General features: G+C 41.3%; 1 protein-coding gene across 1 annotated transcript; it reads right to left on the reverse strand.

Annotated features, from left to right (window-relative positions):
* Positions 1-300: 300 nt before the first annotated feature.
* pco097024a (Cell division control protein 48 homolog D) lies at positions 301-5,463 on the reverse strand. Its single transcript, NM_001360562.1, has 9 exons — positions 5,326-5,463; positions 5,008-5,170; positions 3,996-4,224; positions 2,965-3,731; positions 2,636-2,857; positions 2,491-2,562; positions 2,119-2,400; positions 1,678-2,037; positions 301-744 (listed from the first exon to the last, which is right to left on the reverse strand). The coding sequence occupies exons 1-9, from the start codon at positions 5,364-5,366 to the stop codon at positions 448-450; spliced, it is 2,433 nt and encodes an 810-aa protein (NP_001347491.1). The 5' UTR covers positions 5,367-5,463; the 3' UTR covers positions 301-447.
* Between the last annotated feature and the right edge of the window lie 15,579 nt (positions 5,464-21,042).

Consider the following 21,042-nt stretch of genomic DNA (forward strand, 5'->3'; position numbering starts at 1 on the left):
CGTGCAGATAACTATCGTTTTTTAACCATACTTTAGGAGAACCGTAAAAAATGTAGCTAACAAATTGGTAGCCAAACATTGCCGACTTTTTCCAACAAAACGAGCCACAAGAAGACCAGCGCTGCTAACTCATCGCGGATCCAGCAGCTCCTATGCAGTAGCCATTCATCTCATCCAGACCTGCTTCTGCCAACACTAATCTGACACCGGAGATAGATCTCAGTCACGTCACCATATAAAACGTGACTCATATACTCAATGACAAACAATCATTCATAAAATGGCATGGAGAGTATGGCATAAAATAAACAGGCATTATCTCAACGTCCAAATGTACGGAAAACAAATATCATTGCATGACATCCCGTGTCTAAGTATAATCAGAGTTTTAAACAGATGACTGATGAGACTGATATTGCACAACCCAGAACCAACCCAACAGGACACCTAGCTGTATAGATCGTCATCGTCAGCCGCAGCACCAGCCGAAGCAAACGGATCGGCTGCAGCAGCACCAGCTGTCGCCGACTGCTCTGAGAAGCGGAACTCGCTGCCGAACCCACGGGACTGCTGCAACGTCTGGGCGAACGCCTGGTACTTGCGGATATCAGCATCACTGACACTGCGCCGAGCATACTTCATAGACTCCTCGAAGTGAGCTGCTTTGATCTCGGCAATCTCGTCCACTTCATCTTCCTCCATCGCCTCAGGGTTGTCCTTCATCCGCCTTTCCCTCTCAATGTCCTGAAATCGTGTTTGTCGAGATTAGATGTTGCAAGGAGATTTATTCAGATGGAAAACGATAGGGCAACTAAACAGCAGTCAAACCAAGCTTAGCTAGAAAGTTCAATGTATGATAAAAAGTTCATCATACTTCATGACAAGATAAAATAAATTAACAAAAAATCACTCTAATCGTGCAAAAGATTTAAGCTGATTATTAGAGTCTGTTCCAAGTTAATCCCAGGTTAGGGCTTGTTCGGTTTGATGCTAATCCATGTGGATTGGGTGGTACTGAGTTGGTTAAAATCCATAGTAAGTCAAAATCCACCTCAGGGCTTGTTCGGTTAGCTCTCAATCCATGTGGATTGAGTGGGATTGGATGGGTTTGAATCCCAAACAAGTCAAACTTCTTCATTTTTTCCAATCTCATCCAATCCATGTGTATTGGGAATAACCGAACAAGGCCTCAATACATTTCAATCCCCTCCAATCCACATGGAATGGAAATAACCGAACAACGCCTCATGGTAGATAACTTATTTGTGACTGGAAGGAGTACAAGTAGATGTATGATCACTGTTACTTTTACTCCCAATTGAAATATAGAGATCATGAATTGACTGCTACATTTTGTTACATATATTAATTTAGAACATTTGTAAATATAAAAATGTATCTGCCAAGACAAATCTACATGTAATTCCAAACATTTCAAACAGGAAAAAACTATTTTGTGCTAACTTCAGACAACCCCCAAGAGCTTGTTTGGCTGTACTCATATCCCACTTCAATGCACATGCTGGGGTGGACCGTGGTGGAAACTAAACAAACTTATGACACCTTTTTACACAAGCTGTCTCTTTAGTTCATGATTAGGATTGATGATAACTTGGACTTCAGAAGAGTACTAATTTGTCGAGTACGAACTAACGTTTAGACTTTAGAGGAAGTTACCTTCTCAATGTTCTCTCTGATTGCATATTTGCACGCACGCTGGCAAATTTCTGTGATATCTGCTCCACTGAACCCTTGTGTGTACTTAGCAAGAGCATTCAGGTCCACATCCTTTGCCACAGGGGACTTCCTTAGGCAGGCCTTGAAGATCTGGAGCCTAGACTGCTCATCAGGCAGTGGAATGTAGATCAGCTGGTCAAGACGCCCTGGCCTCAGAAGAGCAGGATCAATGATGTCAGGCCTGTTTGTAGCACCAATAATAAACACAGTTTTCTTGGCGTTCATGCCATCCATCTCGGTCAGTAGCTGATTAAGCACTCTATCAGCCGCGCCTCCAGCATCACCCACACTACTTCCTCTCTGCAACATTGCATTAACATCTGTAAGACATAAAACATGACACCAAAAATAATAAAGAGTCAAGGTGAGACGTGTATAGACCTGAGTCGCAATTGAGTCAAGCTCATCAAAGAAGAGGACACAAGGAGCAGATTGGCGAGCCTTATCAAAAATTTCGCGGACGTTGGCTTCACTCTCACCAAACCACATGGTAAGCAATTCAGGACCCTTGACACTGATGAAGTTAGCCTGGCACTCGTTGGCAATTGCCTTCGCCAACAAGGTTTTACCACAACCAGGAGGACCATAAAACAGAACTCCTTTGGATGGAGACATGCCAAACTTCTCGAACTTCTCTGGATGTTCCACAGGATATTGAACAGTCTGCATCAATTTTGAAAGAAATTAGCAAATTGCGGAACATCAACAATAGCAAAAACAGAAGGTCAATTAGGTCAATTAGCATCTAATTACCTCCTGGAGCTCCCTCTTGACATTCTCCAGCCCACCAATATCCTCCCAAGAGACATTTGGGACTTCAACAACCTGGATCCAGAAATCAAACTAAGCAACCCAGAACAAGAGCAGCTAACACAGATAATTATAGGCAGGTACTCACAGTTTCACGGAGAGCAGATGGGTTGCTTGTTCCAAGCGCAGTCTTGAAATGGTCATTTGTAACAGCCATCGAGTTCAATATCTCTGCATCTATTGTCTCATCCTCAAGATCTATGATGTCCATCTTCTCACGAATGCACTGAAGAGCAGCCTCAGTACAAAGAGCAGCAAGATCAGCACCAACGTATCCATGGGTATCCTTTGAAATGAGTTCCAAATTAACCTGGAAATTTCAGAGAATGGACATCACGAGACGCTAGAAGAGAAGACAGAACCATATTCTAATCAGTGTGAAGTGCAATGCATCAAGAATAAATTATAGACACTTACATCTTCAGCTAGCTTCATGTTCTTAGTGTGAATACGGAGAACCTCAAGCCGGCCAACTTCATCAGGAACTCCAATGTCAATTTCCCGGTCAAACCTTCCAAATCTTCTAAGAGCAGGATCGATGCTGTTTGGCCGGTTTGTAGCACCCATAACAATAACATGGGAACGAGATTTGAGTCCATCCATAAGAGTCAGTAGCTGTGAAACAATACGACGTTCTACTTCTCCATTGGTCTTTTCTCTCTTGGGTGCAATGGAATCAATTTCATCAATGAAAATGATAGATGGAGCATTCTTCTCTGCTTCTTCAAATGCCTTTCTGAGATTGCTCTCACTCTCTCCTGCTAACTTCGACATAATCTCTGGGCCATTGATCAGAAAGAAAAAGGCTCCAGTCTCATTAGCAACAGCACGAGCAATAAGAGTCTTTCCAGAACCAGGTGGCCCATACAGCAATATGCCCTTTGGTGGCTTCACACCAATAGATTTGAAAAGCTGAGGATGGCGTAGTGGAAGCTCAACAAGCTCTCTGATTTGGGCCATTTGCTTTCTAACTCCACCAACATCATCATAACCAACTTCATCAAGACGCTCCTCATCCTCTCTCTTAATAGGCTCCCCATCACAAAATATTTCAGTATCTGGGGCAACGATACAATATTCAGAAGGGTCAGTCTCTATCACTTTGAATTCCACGCTTCTCATTCCACCCCTGACAAGGAAAAGGTCTCCTTTCCTCACGGGCCTGTATGCTTCTAGGAAGTATGCTGCACAGTTTCACAAGGGGTGTTATTATAAAATGACAAAACTGCTGCAAGGTCTACATGAAATGGCAGAAACAATATACAAGCATATTAATTAGGTAGTATAAATGCCAGACTCCTCCTTTATCAGAACTCAGTAAACCATTGACAACAGAAGAAAAGAGAGCTACTTCAGTTGAAGTAACATGAGAAATAAGTGCCATGGAGCCATGCTGATGCCCAAAAAAACCTAGATCAACTAAGAAATTCACAAGATCAGGAACTTACGTTTCAAGAAGGCATCAAACAGGTTCCCTGTAATGCCTTCAACTGTATCATCAATTGGAAGAATGTGCACACGCTTCCCATATTTCACATCCTGGCACTGGTGGACAGAAACCACATCACCAAGCCTCACCCTCAGGTTCTGGCGGACAACCTTGTTCATCCGAACCTTTGGCTCCTCACAGGTTTCATCCGCAAGGACAATGCAAACAGTGTCTTTCCTCTTCTTACCCTACAACACAAAGCATAAGGTGAGAAATAGTTCCACGGACAAACAGTAGCCATAAAGAGACTTTAAAAAAGATAGGCCAACACATATCCAATTGCTCAATCCCTTGAACACACTTGAGTCACAAGTGCAGCCATCAAATCCAAATTATCACGATAGGGATCACAATTCACAAAAAAAGAATTTTGTATGCAGCACATCATCTCCATCTAGCAGAACAAGGAAGACAAATTTGAATAATACTAAATAGTGTTGATTCCCTGTTCTAACTATGAACAATGAGTTATTCATGCATTACTAAATAGTGTTGATTCCCTGTTCTAACTATGAACAATGAATAATTCATACAAAAAGAATGGTTGCTTTTAAATCTAGAACAGATGTATCAGGAGATTTGAACATAACAAACCAAGTATATTAAAATATGTTACTGAAGCAAGCAATAAAAGAAATCTAGATTACTATTACATTCAAATGAATCAATGGTGTACGAATGTGAATTGGTAAATTTCTAAAATCTACACACTACAGAAGCAAAGCAGAGGGAGCCCAAATACCCTCACTGCCTCAGCATACTCAAGTTCTCAAACAATACAACAAATTACAACATTAAACACTTCAGCAAGTACTTGTGACAAAAGCTAAGGTTATTTCTAACAGGTCTGCACTCTGAATACACGGAATTCAGGTCGAACACACACAGATCGGTCACGTGATAATACAATCTGCTAGATTAGCTCAACATCCCCAAGCTGCTGCAACAAGCTCAGATTAGCCATATCAGACCTTGAGGAGCACAGTATCGCCGCGGAAGAGCTGCAGCCTCTCCATGGTGTCAGGGTGCAGTGCGACGACGGAGTTATCGTCGTTGGTGGCCTCGTCGACGACAAGGCGGTTCGGTGACTTTTTCCTCTCTAGTATCGCCGTCGAGTAGTCCTTCTTCTCCTTCCTGCACACGCCATCATTGGAAAATCATTACCAAACGAATACACCACCGAAACATTGACACCAAGCAACCCAGATCGGGTCCGGGAACCTCAACCCTAGGGCAGTAGGGCTCCACCAGATCGGATCGGACGGGGAGAAGAGGGAGCGACATCGTACGGATCGGAAGCAGAGGCCGAGGGCTCCCCTTGGCTCGCCATGTTGGGGATGGCGGCGCCGGCGGCAGAGGTAGTTTTCAGGCGGTTGGCCGGGGGTGGCGTTAATTGCAGCAGCACCGGCGAGAATGCGAGATGCGGAGGACTCAAGGAAGGGGGATTAGCTTTCCTTTATAGCTTCTTTCTTGCGGCGAGGGTTTGGAACTCGGAGAGAGCCACGTCACCTGGTACATCACTGACTCGCGGGGCCTGGACCAGTGTACGGCCCACATGGCAGGGAACGTTCTGGAGTCTTCTACGGTATGACTTCGAGCCGGAGTCGTCGTATGTGGGACCGTCCCGGTATATAGGGACCACGTGGAAGTGACGCAGATGGTGCGAGTGGGGACCACGTTTTACCGTTTTTAATGGTGCTCGTCGGATAAGACTATCAACAGGGCTAACAGGAGATGCGGAACTCTGTTTAGGCCTTATTCGTTTGTGCTGAATTAGTGGGTCGAAACAATTCATAACCGGATTGTTTCTCTAATTTATATAAACTTTGATTGGCTGCAACGATTCCGGGTGCAATCCGACACAAACGAACAAAGCCTTAAGGAGTGTTTGAATGTACTAAAACTAATAGTTAGTTGGTTAAAAATTATTAGTAAAATTAGCTATCTAATAAATAGTTATCTAATTATTAATTAATTTACTAAAAATAGCTAATAGCTGAACTATTAGTTAGAGTGTTTAAATGTCTCAACTAATTTTAGTCACTAATTATTAGTTCTAGTGCATTCAAACACCCCCTTAATACTATCTCTGTTCATAAATGTATAATACTATTGAATTTTAAAAAAACTTTGATCAATCGTCTTATTTAAAATATTTATTTAAAAATTAAAATTTTAAGTCAAGTATAAACTATCTTAAGTGATAAAGTAAATCATAAAAAAATAAATGATAATTTATTATTTTCTAAATAAGATGGTGGTCATAATTTTTTTAAAAAAAATCAATGGTGTCTTATATTTATGAACGAAGGGAATACTATTTACAGAACTTACGATCTTAAAATATGAGATATAAACTCATGTTCTTATCTCATATACTAGGTGGATGCCCGTGCGTTGCAACGGGAAGATAAAATATCACGATAACTCATGTACAAATGTGTTATAATATTATAGAAAAAGGTTACAAATGTGTTATAATGTTTAGGAAAGAAAACAAACCCACAACCTGTGCATTCACTGGGACCTGAAAACATTAGGTGGACTAACCTCTCCACAGGACGAAAAGGCAATAGAGTTGCAATTGCAAGCACAAAAAAAAGTGGCATGCACAAGAAAGTGTATATCATGGCAGATGTTCTTCGGACTTGGAAAATAATACACGAGAAAAAGAAGACATGGAAAATATATAGTTCTACACGCCTATTGTTGATGCACCATCGGTATTGCACGAATCAACTTGTCTTACAATTTCTAATAATAGTCAAATATGTCGACAACCGTACATTAATTTAATCTTTTTTAGCGATACTGATAAGTCGTTGTTGTATGTTTGGAGGGATAGCATAGCGGCATGAATTCTCCTCGTAACTTAATAGATCAATTACAAAGTTCCTTCGAAGAATCTTTGCATCCTACACACAAAGACATAAGAGAACAAAACGTCAAATTTATATTATGTAACTGAAATGTATGTTTGAACATGAACCAAACGTACTCCACTCACCCTATTAAATTCCATTCGTCTACCACTCCCCCACATGACCATAGCTTGTAGAACGAAGTAGCTTGTATTAACCCTATAGAATAATGTTTGGCCAACTATATTATATACAATGGTTATCATAGAAAAAAATTAAAATGTTGAGAACATGGTATTGAGAAAGTACTCTTTTAAGTCCAATGGAAGACCAGACCGAATTGTATGTTCCCACTTAAAAATATCATCTGCCCATCCAGAACGTTTCTTATTGTAGGCAATCTTATATTTCTTGGAGGCCATGATAATTGCTTCTGCAAACCTCTTGTATGGCATGTGTTTACACCAATCTTGAGTGGGTGTAAAGTCTATAAAAGTTACGTGCTTTTTACCATGATCGATTATGAAAAGTGCGTAGCATCCGTTGAATTTCCATGGCATAAGAACCTACAAAATACCAGTCATTAGGATTGCAACGAAGTGCCTTTTATAAATACATTCAAAATGAACACATACTTACATATTTACAACCAGTGATATAATAGTTCAATGAAGGCCAACAGTCGAGTGTTTTGGCTAACTCTTCTGCTGTAGGATCCTGATGGTACTTTGGAAGTTTACCAAAACCAACCATTCTCTAGATAGATATATATATACATGTCCACATGAGGATTATATGTATAGATACAATATATTACTACATTATTGATTGGAAACAAACTTACCCAGAAGCGCATGTCCATATAATGTTTTTTATCCTTTATCATTTCATCTTTCGACATATGTGACTCTTTAATGGCCAACAATCGAACAGCCATGTCAAAACATTTTAGAGTCATATCTAGATTTACCCTTAATACGTTTTGCAGGTCTTTGACAGATATTTCTATCTTAAAAGGGTTGAAACTTCGCACCCATGTCATCCTGTAATGCAACATGACAAAAGTATATATCAAAACTTTACGTAGTTGGTACATATAAAATAGATAAAACAATGAGCACTTACTCTAATGTCGTATCATCTTGGATTGTCATGATGTAATCACATAGAACATCTATTAAATCGGCTTTGGTCACTGGCATGTCCTTTGTGGAAAGGCCACTCAGTAAAAATTCATTAGTGCACTCATCGGTCGGGATTTTTATAGGAGTTCTTTTATCCCAATCATGAACAAACCACCTTTCTAAGTCTGCTTGAGTGATGGGGCCATCATCATCTTCCATCAATACTTCGTTTTCTTCAGATACACAAAGTAGTTTCCTCTTCTTAGGATTTGTGGGACTATCTAATATCTGAACATCAGAGGAGCATCCAGCATCGACTTCTTTGTCATACTTGTATAACGAACACCCCTTTCTCTTGTTTATATCTGAAGATAGTAATATAGCAGCCAATTTTTTCCTAAAGTGTGACATGTCGTCCTGCAAATAAGAAACAATTTATTTAGCAATTATATGTATCAATTGGATTGACATAATAATAACAGAAGACAGCAAACAGATATTCATGTTATAGCCACATGTAATTTATTGTTAAAAAAGAGACCCATCAGAAAGTGCAAACTGCCAACAAGAAAATCTGTGCATGTGATAAATACGCAGATTGCAGTTATGTTCACAGTGTATGCAAAGCAAAACGACTGAACCAATCATAAAAAATCGTCGGTCGTACAACAAACAACAAAAGCGAGCACGACTTGGAACAGTAGGGATGCAAACAAGTCTGCAGCCTGAAAGAAAGCTCTACCACAATTCACGGCGTCCATGATGCACGCATAATGTCATAGTAGTAATAATATACCTGGGTAAAATTATCAGATAGTTCATCCCCTGTCCAGTATTCGATATAGTTTAGTAGAAAGAGGCCACACGAGGAGCTACATCAACCAGATGATAAAATGTCAAGATTAACAACAATGAATATTAATAGCAACACATAAGAATATATGGTGTACCTATCCGTTTGCTTTGCATATTCCATTTCTATTTCTCTAAGTGGCCAAGAAGCAACTCGGAGGTCTAGCCACCTGTGATCTTTTAACTCCTTACGCTGAGATACCATATCAATTTGTCTTTGTAGTCCTTTTATCTTTATTATTATTATAAAAACATAGAATTAGAAGTTGAGATTTTAAGTTAATAAGGGATTCGTAATTGTTGAGTTTGTATAAACTCACAGTGTCAATGAGGTCATTGCGACCGGATGATGTACCAAGTGAGTCGAGCACTTGTATCTCCATATTTCTTGCATTGATCACGGCAAGATGCCAGTGCATTTCTCGGATATTTATTGGAATAAACACCTACAAGTCAATTATAAATATTGCATAATAATACATGTAAACACTAACCGTGTAGATTGCAATCTCGTATTTACCATGTCATGGTCTAGATAAAGTAAAACCCTTCTTTCAGCGCTAGATATTTGTGCCATGTCTTTACTTGGATATAACTCATCTGTTTTAGTTTCAACATCACCGTCTCGCTTTAGAAAGTTGAACTGAAAAGCATTTTCTATGTGTACACGACCTCCAGATCGGCATTTTAGATGCTCTTGAGCTTTTATTAAATTTATGTAACAGTCTATCACCTGCAAGTATGTAAGTTATGGTTTAAAATACCAGGGTGAGTATCTTGGAAGTGTGGTGCTCCTAGCTAGTTGAATTATCATGAATTACCTCATCACCTAGATATGCGTCCGGTTGAAATAGGCATTCCATCCACTTCCTTTCCACAAAGGCATCATCAATAAGCACGACTTCTACCCTTGGTTCACAAGGGATTTCTTTAATCCAATCGATGAGTGCAAGATCACCCTGCGTGCAAATATAATCTACGAACAAAACAATCATGAGATCAAACATAAATCACTTGCAATAAAAACAATACAAATTGATCCATACGGTAGTATGGAAGTTATCATACCTTTCGGAACTATTGTAGTAGTCACCGATTTTTTGGCTTGTTATGAGACAAGGACATTAGTAGAGATTCATCTATAGATAATGTATTATCTCTTTGGATGACTTTAAGTGCAACATTTTCCTCTTTAGATTCCATCCACGGGAGACAAAAACCTATAATCATTGTTACTATGTATTATTTGATACACGATTCAAATGTTTCTACTATAACCAGCTAAAAAATTTTACATGCATTAGTGATAACATAACAATGAACAATTAATATTGCAAATAAAATGATATAAACATATTGTAGAGGGGAGGCGGCGGCAGTCTACAGTCAATCATTTGAATGCAGATTTACGTAACATTATTTTCTAGAGACTAACATACTGCACTTTAGTTATTAACTTCAATAAATATAAATAAAATCTGAGACTGGTTGTAGGCAATCCTCGTGGCGGCGTGGACTACGACGGTGGCTGACTCGTAGCGAGACCTTCTCCCTCCTCCCCCGCCTGCCGCCCGGCGACCACTACTCACTCGCTGCTGTGGAAGTCTGGCAGGGGTTTCGCCCGGTTTGCCAACATCAGGGACTATGCAATTCACTCTGTTCTTCGTCCTCAGAAGTTGTATCACTCAGATTTTGAAAGTTGCACCTTTCAGGCTGATGCTTTTCAATTTATTCTTCTTTTAGGACAATTCTGCACGTTGTTGGATCTCTCACGAAAACCACCTTGAAGAATTTTTTTTGCATTCAGAATTTTCAGAGCTAAGGGAGTCAGAAGATGTAAGAGTAGTAGATACTTAAATGTTAGTTATTCTTGATGTCCAATTATTTTCCTCCATATAATTGGGTTTTCAATATGCATGCAGCTATCAAAAGTTTCTGATCGATGCTATGGTCTTATGCTATCACCTGGAGAACAGAGAATTGCTGTGGTAAGCCTTAGGCTTTTGTATCCGACATCTTTTTGTTCAACTGAACTATTGCTGTCGGTGAAGATATGTGCATAAGCTGCAATTGACGGCTGTCTTTTTTTAGGTCCGCAGTTTGGATCTGAACCTTTTGAACCAGATGTAGCAAGTCAGGTAATTTTGCTTATGCATTGTGAGAAGTACTGGGTTCTTGTGCTACAAATCGTCCTTGCTTAAATATAGCATTTAGAAATAATTTTGGTAATCAAAACAACAGGACACAAAAGGCGGTGGTCGAGTTCATTTGGATCGGTGGCCAATTTGTTGGTATTCCACTGGACGGGAGCATCGATATTTGCAATCCGCAGTCTGCGGACTTATCATCATGTAACCTTATGTGGTGGGGATCCAACATCTTGTGGTCGCTGAAGAAATACGAAAATGTCGAAAAGAGTCTTGTGTTGTGGGTCGTTGTAGCTGCGCTGCAAGAGCTGAAGAAAACCGCGCCCGCCTTTCTGGAGACTCTAGTGCACAGTTGGGCCTCATCTTTATTTGCGGACGAACCACAGTGTGTTTCTATCGCTGCCCAGTCATCACGCTCGATGCATGACATGATGCCCATGTCAGCTCGCGGAAGCTGCACTTACTGAACATAATCTGCAGAAAAGTGATGATCGGCAATCATGCGCGGCATGGTCCTGGTGCTGGAAACAACAGTAACGATGAAACAACTGATTTCTGGAGCACTCTTTTGGTAGCGAGTGAAACGGAGCTGCGAGAGAGGCTGGTGGGTTTCACCTTTGCCGCGGTCGTGAAACGGACAACGTGTCTGTTCAACGGCACCTCCACCGCAAATTGCTGGTTCCCTGTCGGCGTCGCCTAGATGGATTCTTGGGTATCCATGAACTACGAAAAGGTGCATGGTCAGCTGTAGTCGATCAGATCGAAGATCAAAGAGCTAGGAAGCAGTTATCTTGTTTGGCTCACTTCTTACGCTTTACTTCCACTACCAAGAGTGAGGTATGTGACAACCATGATGCTCATGTTTTTTAAACAGAAAACCTCTTTAAAAACGGAGTGAGACTTCATCGATACTGCTATTAGGATGATCACCACATATTCATTTAGATATTTAATATAAAAAATACTTAGATATGGGGGCCATCAGAAAACAAGATGACAAGACGGCCACAGATCTTGTTTTCAGAAGATTCTGATGGTCCACAAAGATATGGCATCGGAAGGGGGAAGTGAATAATGACACGTTCATAAACCTCAAAGAAATGAGAGATGCCCAGTAGTAACCATGTTTTGGCATACTACTGACAGCGTAAGTAAGATAAATTCAGCCAAAACAGTTTGACCTCATTCAGAAGACAAAACCAAGTTCCAAGACTTGTACAAAACCTTTTGAGCCAAAACAGTTTGTCCCCCTGATCCTGGTTGAGTTCTCATTAAAGAATGAGAAAGATGAGTACAGAATGGATTTTGATTGTACTGAAAGTTGTGAAAGGGGAGAAGAACAGCCTAAACTTAAAGGTATTTGTTCCGGAAGGAGTCTAGAAACACACAAAAGAGCTTCATTTTTGTATTAATAAAGAGAGAGAAAGAAAAAATAATCTCGTACAAAGTAACCACCTTACCCTGTCTAGAGGATATGTGGATGCGACCAGCTTTACTTCTAAACAAAAGCAGCAAAGAGTTGGTTCTAGATTGACTCCTGTGAGAAGAAAGAGACGTGCCGATGGGACCAGCCTGAAGCTTCTGAAACGTACAGTACAAGCAAGTGGATCTGCTGAACAAATATTGGGGCAACCTATTGTTGTTGATGAAGAAGTACCAATGATCAGTCGGTATGCTATCTTAAGAAAGAGCTGCATGAGAAGTAAAAGATTCTTTTGGACATGTGAATCTGATAGGTATTATGATTTTTGTCTGCCGATGCTTGATCTGAAAATTGATTTCTAAACCTCAATACTTAAGTTGACAATCATGCACGATGGTCCTGACTATTTTATTATTATTTGTAGAAAACTGCTGATGGCATACATTAGAGTGCGTGCAGTACTTGGGGCAAGATATTATCGTGTACCTTGGAAGTCTCTCTCTGATCTTCCAGCTCCACCACATACATGTCTTAGAAGGATCGCACTACTATTGAAAACAAACGGAAAGATAAAAGGAGCTGTCATGTGTTTATGTAACCTTCTTGGGGAATGGTATGTTAGAGATCTTGAAAAGGAAAGGAGTTTGAAAAGGAGAAGATTGTTTCCCCAGATTTCAAACAGAAGTCAAGAAAACAGTTTGGATTCAGATTGTGAGCAATTCAATTGGGATGACTTTGAAGTTCCAGAGATAAAGAGTGCACTTAATGAAGTCTTTGAATTAATTGAAACAGAAAACATAGACCAGGCCAAGAGAATTGGGCCTGTTAATCAAAAAAACATTAACAATGATAATGATGTCACAAAGGACACAATATGTTCACAGTAACTGCCAGTAAGTAATTTCTACATTTAACATCAACAGCCGATACAGACATATATTTGTCAATAATGTTTTTTTTTCATTTTAGAATACACAGACATCTACAATATGTTCTGATTTTCTTGAATTCTAGCTGTTCCCTACAAAATCATAACATTGTTTTGGTGCAGTATATGATATGTGAAGCATCAAAGAAGTCATCTCAGCTTGTTGATTTCCTTGTGCATAATAGTGGGAAGAAAATAATGGTGTAAATACATGATGAGCTGAAATTTATGTTTGGCTACTTATTCTTAGTTGTATGTAGCATTGTGCTAACTTTTGAATATTCCTATCGTGATAAATTGCAGATATTTGGCAACATGTGCTTGTGTAGATTATTGGGTTGTTGTTCTTCCACTAATTAACTCGCTTAAAGGTTCTCCAATAATTGCTTCCCATGGAAGATGAAATAGGTTGGTAGAGCAAAGCACTTTTTTCACGCCACACGTGCTCTGCCTCATCGTCAACGTCACCCTCCACGTGAGCTCATGCGGCGTGCGCGCGCGGGGGGGGGGGGGGGGGGGGGGGGTCTGCGAGCGCAATGTGCTCGAGCTATTGGCTGACAAAAGAAACCTGTCTTGTTCCGTGTAGGCGACGACAGACGAGGTGTACACGCGGGTGTCGCTGCTGCTCGAGGACGAGGACACAGAGAAGCGGGCGCAGGCGCGGGTCCGGGAGGACGAGGACGCGGATCGCCGCGACGGCGAGGACGGCGCCGCCATGAGGCCGCTCGCACGAACACGCACATGTTCTGCAAGATGCTCACGACATCCGATACCAGCACACACATCTTTAGAAATAATTTGTACGATATTAATAATGTTTGTTCGACATCAGTTCTGCAAGATGTATATAGTGTTCACATACAGTGTTGGCCGAGTTCACAGACATTATACCGACAGAAATAAATTCACAGTCCAGCTACGGCGTAAGGACCTCGTTATAGACGATATTCTTTGTGTATGTTACGCCATTTATTGTTGACTTCATTTCCACCCCCTTCTTCATTTTATCATCAGTGACTGGAATTACAAGTACCTTCACATTCAATCGAGTTGTGGCCCTTGAGAGAGCAACATATAGCTGGCCATGAGAGAATACTGGTTCGGGCAAGTACACAGCAACATTAGGAATCGTCTGTCCCTGAGACTTGTTAACAGTCATGGCGAAACTTAGTCTTACCGGGAACTGCTTCCTTTTAAAATGGAAAAGGAACATCTCGTCATCAGAAGGGCACAGGGGTATACGAGGCAAGAAAACTCGCATTCCAGCATGCTGACCAAGGACAATTTCAGCATCGATACTATTTTTTTTGGAAACCACGTACCACCAGCCGTGTACCGTTGCAAAGTCCGTTAGCAGGGTCTATATTCCTAAGCAACATGATTGGGCACCCAATTTTGAGCTTCAGAACGTGCGGGGGTAATCCATTAGGAGTTAGTGTGTTTAGGAATTCCGATGGATAATAGTTATTAGGATCGTCCACCGCGGTGTCAAAGCTATGGTACATCATCTGCTCCCGTTGGAAACAATCGATCATCCTCATATTTATCATATTTACCCAGTCGTTCCGAGTAGTCAATATTGCTCTTGAAGTGATGTAGCTTGTATTAGACATGTTTTCGTTTAGACTGGGGTAAATGTCATCTATCAATCTGTCAAGGTCGCGGTCATCACCGGTATATGGCACACATACCTCATATGGAAGACAAACATCACCATCGCTATTCACTTCCTCAGTTCCACCACCGACACGCAACAAATATTCTGCAAACCATGGGTCGCTCTTTGCTCTCATGTTGCGAACAAGCTTTAGGTGGCACATTGATTCCCATAGGTAAGAACTCCGTAGAGAGGCAACAACTATCTGAGCCCTTGACCCCTTACGTACAACAGGGAGTACTTGTCTGAAATCTCCCCCAAACACAATAGTCTTCCCACCAAAGGGCAGACCAGGGCGTCCCATGATATCACACTTGCTGTTGTCCAATGCTTCAATTGATTGTCTCTTAGCCATTGACGCCTCGTCCCAAATAATGAGCGACGCCTTCTGTAGCAACTTTGATGTCCCACTTTGTTTCGTGAAGGTACATATAGCACCATCATCAATAGTAAGTGGTATCTTGAAGCGTGAATGGGCAGTTCTCCCACCAGGCATTATGGAAGCCGCAACCCCAGATGTAGTTGTTGCAACTTCAATCTTGTCCTGACTACGTAGCACCGCAAGCAATGCCTTATACAGATAAGTCTTTCCAGTCCCACCAAGCCCATCCACAAAGAACACACCGCCATTACTGGTGTCAACAATAGATAAGATCTTTTCATATGCAGACTTCTGCTCCTCATTTAGGGTTTCTTGCAAAGCAACATCTTCTGTCGTCGCCTCGATACTTAACTCCTCGTAAATCTCTCTATCAATACCTTGTGAATCGTCATATCTATCGATGATAGCAGGGAGAGGGAATGTCTTTATGTCTTTACCCATTGACTGCAACATGTTCTAATGTCAATCAAGACCATCTGCTGCAAATGGGTTTTGCTCTGAGTAATACAATGATAATCCTCGGACATTGTGTCAAGGTGTCTCTGCCACAATTCGGCCACATCATTCGGCTCGCAGTAAACCAGTATCGTTGCAAACAACCTTCGTAGCACTGATGGCGTTTGGTAAAGAGCAGCTTCATTGAGACACTCATCTATTGTGTTGTCTGCTTCAAGTAATCCCCTTCTTTGTGCTGCCTCACGAAACGATGGTAGTGTGTCACCGTCTACTGTCCTTAGATCCACATAGGAGGTAGCACCAGTCACATGGTTTAGGAGGAGCCGAAGATAGAAGCGCTCCCCTTCAGATGGTAGAGCAGAGATGATTCTACCGACTTGTCCACCCGTATTTCGTTTCCTCCTTTGCCACACTTTGCCCTGCTTCCAAGTGTACCACTCAGGGAAGTCACGATACAGGATGCCCCGAGCCTCCTCGTACAACTTATTCGCCTCAAAATATGCTGTAATCATTGACCTATCAGCACCTGGACGGTTGACGACTCGCTCGACCATTTGTCGCTCGTGAAACGTCACCATGTGCATGTTTGGAAGATGGAGTTGCAGCTGCATCACAGATGGAGAGTTTTGACTAAGCTCAAATCCATATATCCTCCATAAGGCTTCCGGAGGAGTCACCCACCTTGCATCTCTATACTGTTGTATCTCATCTACATCACCATTTTCCTTACTCGCATCTCTCATAACAACAGACGCACGATCATGGCCTTTGTATATGTACTTGAACAGGTACTTAACAGCCTTGATGCTCCCACACGCCTCAACATTGATGTGACAGTTGAAGAGCCGAAGGAGGTAAGGGTTGTAAGGGACAACCCATCTATTGTCCAATTCACATCCTCGAACCTTTTCCTTACGTCCATCGTCACGACGTCTGTAATTAGGATATGAATCCTTCCCTTGCATGGTTGCCTCACGGAAATGCCGGGGGTATTGATTCTTGCACGATGCACGACCCTTAGTGCATGGGCAGTTAGGGTTTAGCGACCCGCACGGGCCATGCATCATATGCTTATAACCATCTTTCGCAGTTCAGGGTACTTGTTGGATGGGATCTCAGCTGAGATCAAAAGGTCATACTGTTTAGGGCACGTGAGCTTGTACTTCCTTTGCATGATGAGTAGAAAATGGGCATGTGGCAAACCTCGTTTCTGAAATTCCACGACGTAGACGTAGGCTCGGACTTTATCGAGAATATCCTGTTTAGTCAACCTATGCTTTAGCTCCTGTAGTTTCGCATGAAAGACACGCACTACAAGATCCGGACGATCTTGCAGTGTCCGTCCAGGTAGAAGCTCTCTCCTTATCTCATCCCAGTTAGGGTTACATGTCATGGTAAGAAAGATGTCTGGTTTACCAAACTTCCGCACCAAAGCCATAGCATCCATATATCGACGTCTCATGTCACGAGGACCGCCAATAAACGACGGTGACAACACAGTTCGCTTTCCAACCTTCTCTCCTCTAACATCTCCATCTAACATGCTATCCACCAAGCCCTGGTATAGGTCTGCCCTTAACCGATCCTGGTTCTTACGTATGAAATCTAAATGGGAGCTCTCAATCTTAATGTATGTGTCGACCACGAACTGCTGGAAAAGCCGTTTACCATGAAGTATTGGATTGAATACCCCTGGACGTATCTGAAATTTGTAGCAGTAGTAATCACGCACGGACACACATAGATGGGTAGGAGGTTCTGCATACGCAAGAATCGATTATTTAGTGATGTCGAAAACATATTTAATAATGTGAACAACTTAGAAATTACAAAGAAACAACTAACCCGCATCTTCATCATTTGCATTACTTGCCCTATGCGTCGCCCGGTATGCATCCACTTCGTCCATGGATACACCAACCTTTGGGATATTTGCATGCCATCCAAGTTCACCTCTAGGGAAGAACAGTGGATATGATAGCGCATCGTAGCATCCATGGTATGAGCGGATGCCGTGGCTTGACCTATCCTTCCCATGTAGCATAACACTCTTGCTGAACTGGCCTCGCCGTTCGCTCCCCTCGATCCAGATAGCGGCCACCTCCGAAGTGAGAGGTGTGTTATATGTCTTCTGGTTCAACGTCTGGTCAAGGTTCAATGCGATGTGATAGTCAGCAAGGTTCTCAACATGACCCATGCTCCTAAGGTGCTCAGAGTACGGATTTCCACGAAGTATGCCAACTATCTGTTTAATAACCTCTTGGTCTTTCTGAATCTGATCTTCACGACACTTACGGAATCGATGCTCGAGACTGGGATCATCATCGTAAAAGTAAAGCTCTAGGTGTTTATGCTCTGCCCCACATTCACTACCGAATGACTTGATATTATGGTACATCATGCCTTGTGCACAGAATGTGTATATACCAGAATCTCTCATATTAGTTGTCATACTGTCGAGGCAATAGTATAGGGAAGTGAAAGAAAAATGGCCATTAAAAAACCTGATGTTATCACGAAAGTGCCTAGCATCAGAGTCTGCACTATCCCACAACCTCCTGAGCTGGGGAGGGGGTCTCTAGTTGGGCTAGCTCAACCTTCCCACCTCGACAGCAAAACCCAGGCGGCTCATACTCAAACTTCATCGCAGTGCAATAACCACAGTCGGGAACGTGCTTCAGCATATGTGTTTCTTCAGGGATGTTACTGTAGACCTTGTCGTACGGGTCAGGCACATCAGTGACAACAGATTGATCTTGAGTACCATCTATCTCGAAGTCCTCGTTAGTGTCCTCATCTAATATTGTTTTGGAAAAGAACGATTAAGACATTTGAAATTAGATACGCATTGGTATTGTAATATAAATTGACATAAGTACATTTACCAGCGAATATATATCCCTCGTTCTCATCATTATCCTCTCCGAATATGACACCCTCATCATCGTCATCAACTGGATCGTGAAAATACAATCCAAGTAAAAGACAGGGCATTCAGGGTTGAGAAAATATATAACCTCAATAAAGATTTTTAACAATTACCATTGGAAATGAACCTTGGGACCGACTGGCTTTGCTCCAACCCACTTCTTTGTTCGACCATGTTTGCACTCCCATTTGTTGCCACGATCGCACTTTGGCGTGTATTCCTATATTGTACTGATGGAAACACACGTTTAGTCGGACTACATTTTTTCGTCGTCGTGCAAGATCCATTTAAAACTGGTTAGTATAATTACCAGTGTTGTTGATCTCTATAGTTGAACCGGGTTGTGTCGAATCATCCATTTGTCTGACGTCACTGATAGTATCCTCAGTCAAAGTAGCCACGTTACGTGCAATGTTTGCTTCAAATTTCTTGTTTTGACGGGCTAAGATAGCTTGTCTTTCACCACGCAGAACATGATGTTTACGTCTTAGTGGCTGAGTAGACATATTGGGTGAACCGACATCCTCAGTTTGTGTTGAAGCTGGCATGAAAGGTGTACTGGTGTATTCAGGGATAACCCAGTCGCATGTGTTATCAGAGGATGAATCAGGTTCCGATACATATGCTGTAGGGTGTACAACCTCAGAGGTATATGTTGGGACCTCCATGGCAATGGACCCCTGATTCAAAGTGCTAGCTTGCAGTGCTCTACGTTTTCTTATGTACTCTAACTTTCCCTCTTTCCGCCTTGGTGTCTGATTATACAACCTAAGCTGTTCATTTTGGTCACCTATAAAATATGAACACAATTACTTTCCAATTGTAGGTTTATGCGCAGATTTATTAATTAAAATGGACGTTTTATCATCACCTCCTGACACATTGGGCATCACATTGTGTCCCTTGTTTCGTTGACGTGCTTCACGACGCTTCCTATTCTTCTCGTTTTTTTGTTCAATGGACATCGCTGCATATCTTTCCCTATCCCTTTTCCTCTTACGCTCCTTAGCATCGACCATTGGTCCGAGCAATTCATTTTGATCACCTATAATGTAAGTTTGTGTATTAGTGTTCCCTACTTATTACGTTTCGACGATGTATGGTCAGTTTGTGTATTGACCTTTACCTCTAATGATATTGTTAGAGATGTCTGTGAATGGTTTGCGACCGGCATTATGTCCCATCTGATCTATAACAAGAACAGTACCCGAGAAAACATGAGCATAAAAAAATACTGCAAGAACCAAGGGTGAAATGATATGACTGCAATAAACCAAGCGAATAGAAGATCAAAAAAGATGCCCTTGGTAATAGAGGTTATAGAAACATGCATCATAACCGAGAGTAAAGAGATAAGACCTAGAGAGAGGTGATAGGAGAACGATTTTGGTGTCCGTATAAGATATTTTATTATATTCCAAGTTTGAACTGCATAGATGGATATGGGTGACGCGCTAAGTAATTGTTTTCATAACTCTGGTGATGTGGAATATCTTCCTAGAGCACGCGTAGCTCCTATAGATGGGCTTCGGTATACCGAATGTACATTAAATTTGTTCCGAATTGGATCTGTATATTGACGTAATTTCACGAGCAAAGTTACGATTTTGATGTGAAACATGACACAACATTAAACCAATATAGTGTTCTAAATGGAAAACGTACGGGCTAAACAATTTGATGATCCACTTATTCATTGATATGTCCCAGTAGAACAAAATGTTTTACAAATTTTGACACATGTAAGTTGCATCAATAACAGTACATGTATTCCATCATAAAATTCAGATTTGCAAAAGTTACAGACTCTATCTACGCCTTTGGTCGTCAAGATATCTAACGGCAAACTGACGATCGTTCCACGCCACCAAAGCCTTTTGAATTGCTGCAATGAGTGCAACATTTAATCACATGTATACTCAGTTCACAATATAATGAAAACAAGTACATAATTTTGATGTAGGTAATCTTATAAAATACTTACGTTCAAAATAATGGGTGTTGTGATGGAATGGTTTGAAGTGTATTGTTGTATGGTCAGTTGATTCGAGACACTCTAGAATAGCATATTTAAATATTCAATATGAATCATTATAAAAGAAAAATTAGTGAATAATGTGTTTTCAAGGCGTAAACATATGTTGTACCTTGTTTTCTGAACCGCCGAAACATGGTCCCAATTATGATGCTATAATTCTCATTAGCCAACGCCCAGCGGAGTGCATTTTTGTTTAGTAAATCGCCCCA

Source organism: Zea mays, chromosome 1, assembly GCF_902167145.1.
Source record: "Zea mays cultivar B73 chromosome 1, Zm-B73-REFERENCE-NAM-5.0, whole genome shotgun sequence".
Taxonomy (NCBI): Eukaryota; Viridiplantae; Streptophyta; class Magnoliopsida; order Poales; family Poaceae; genus Zea; species Zea mays.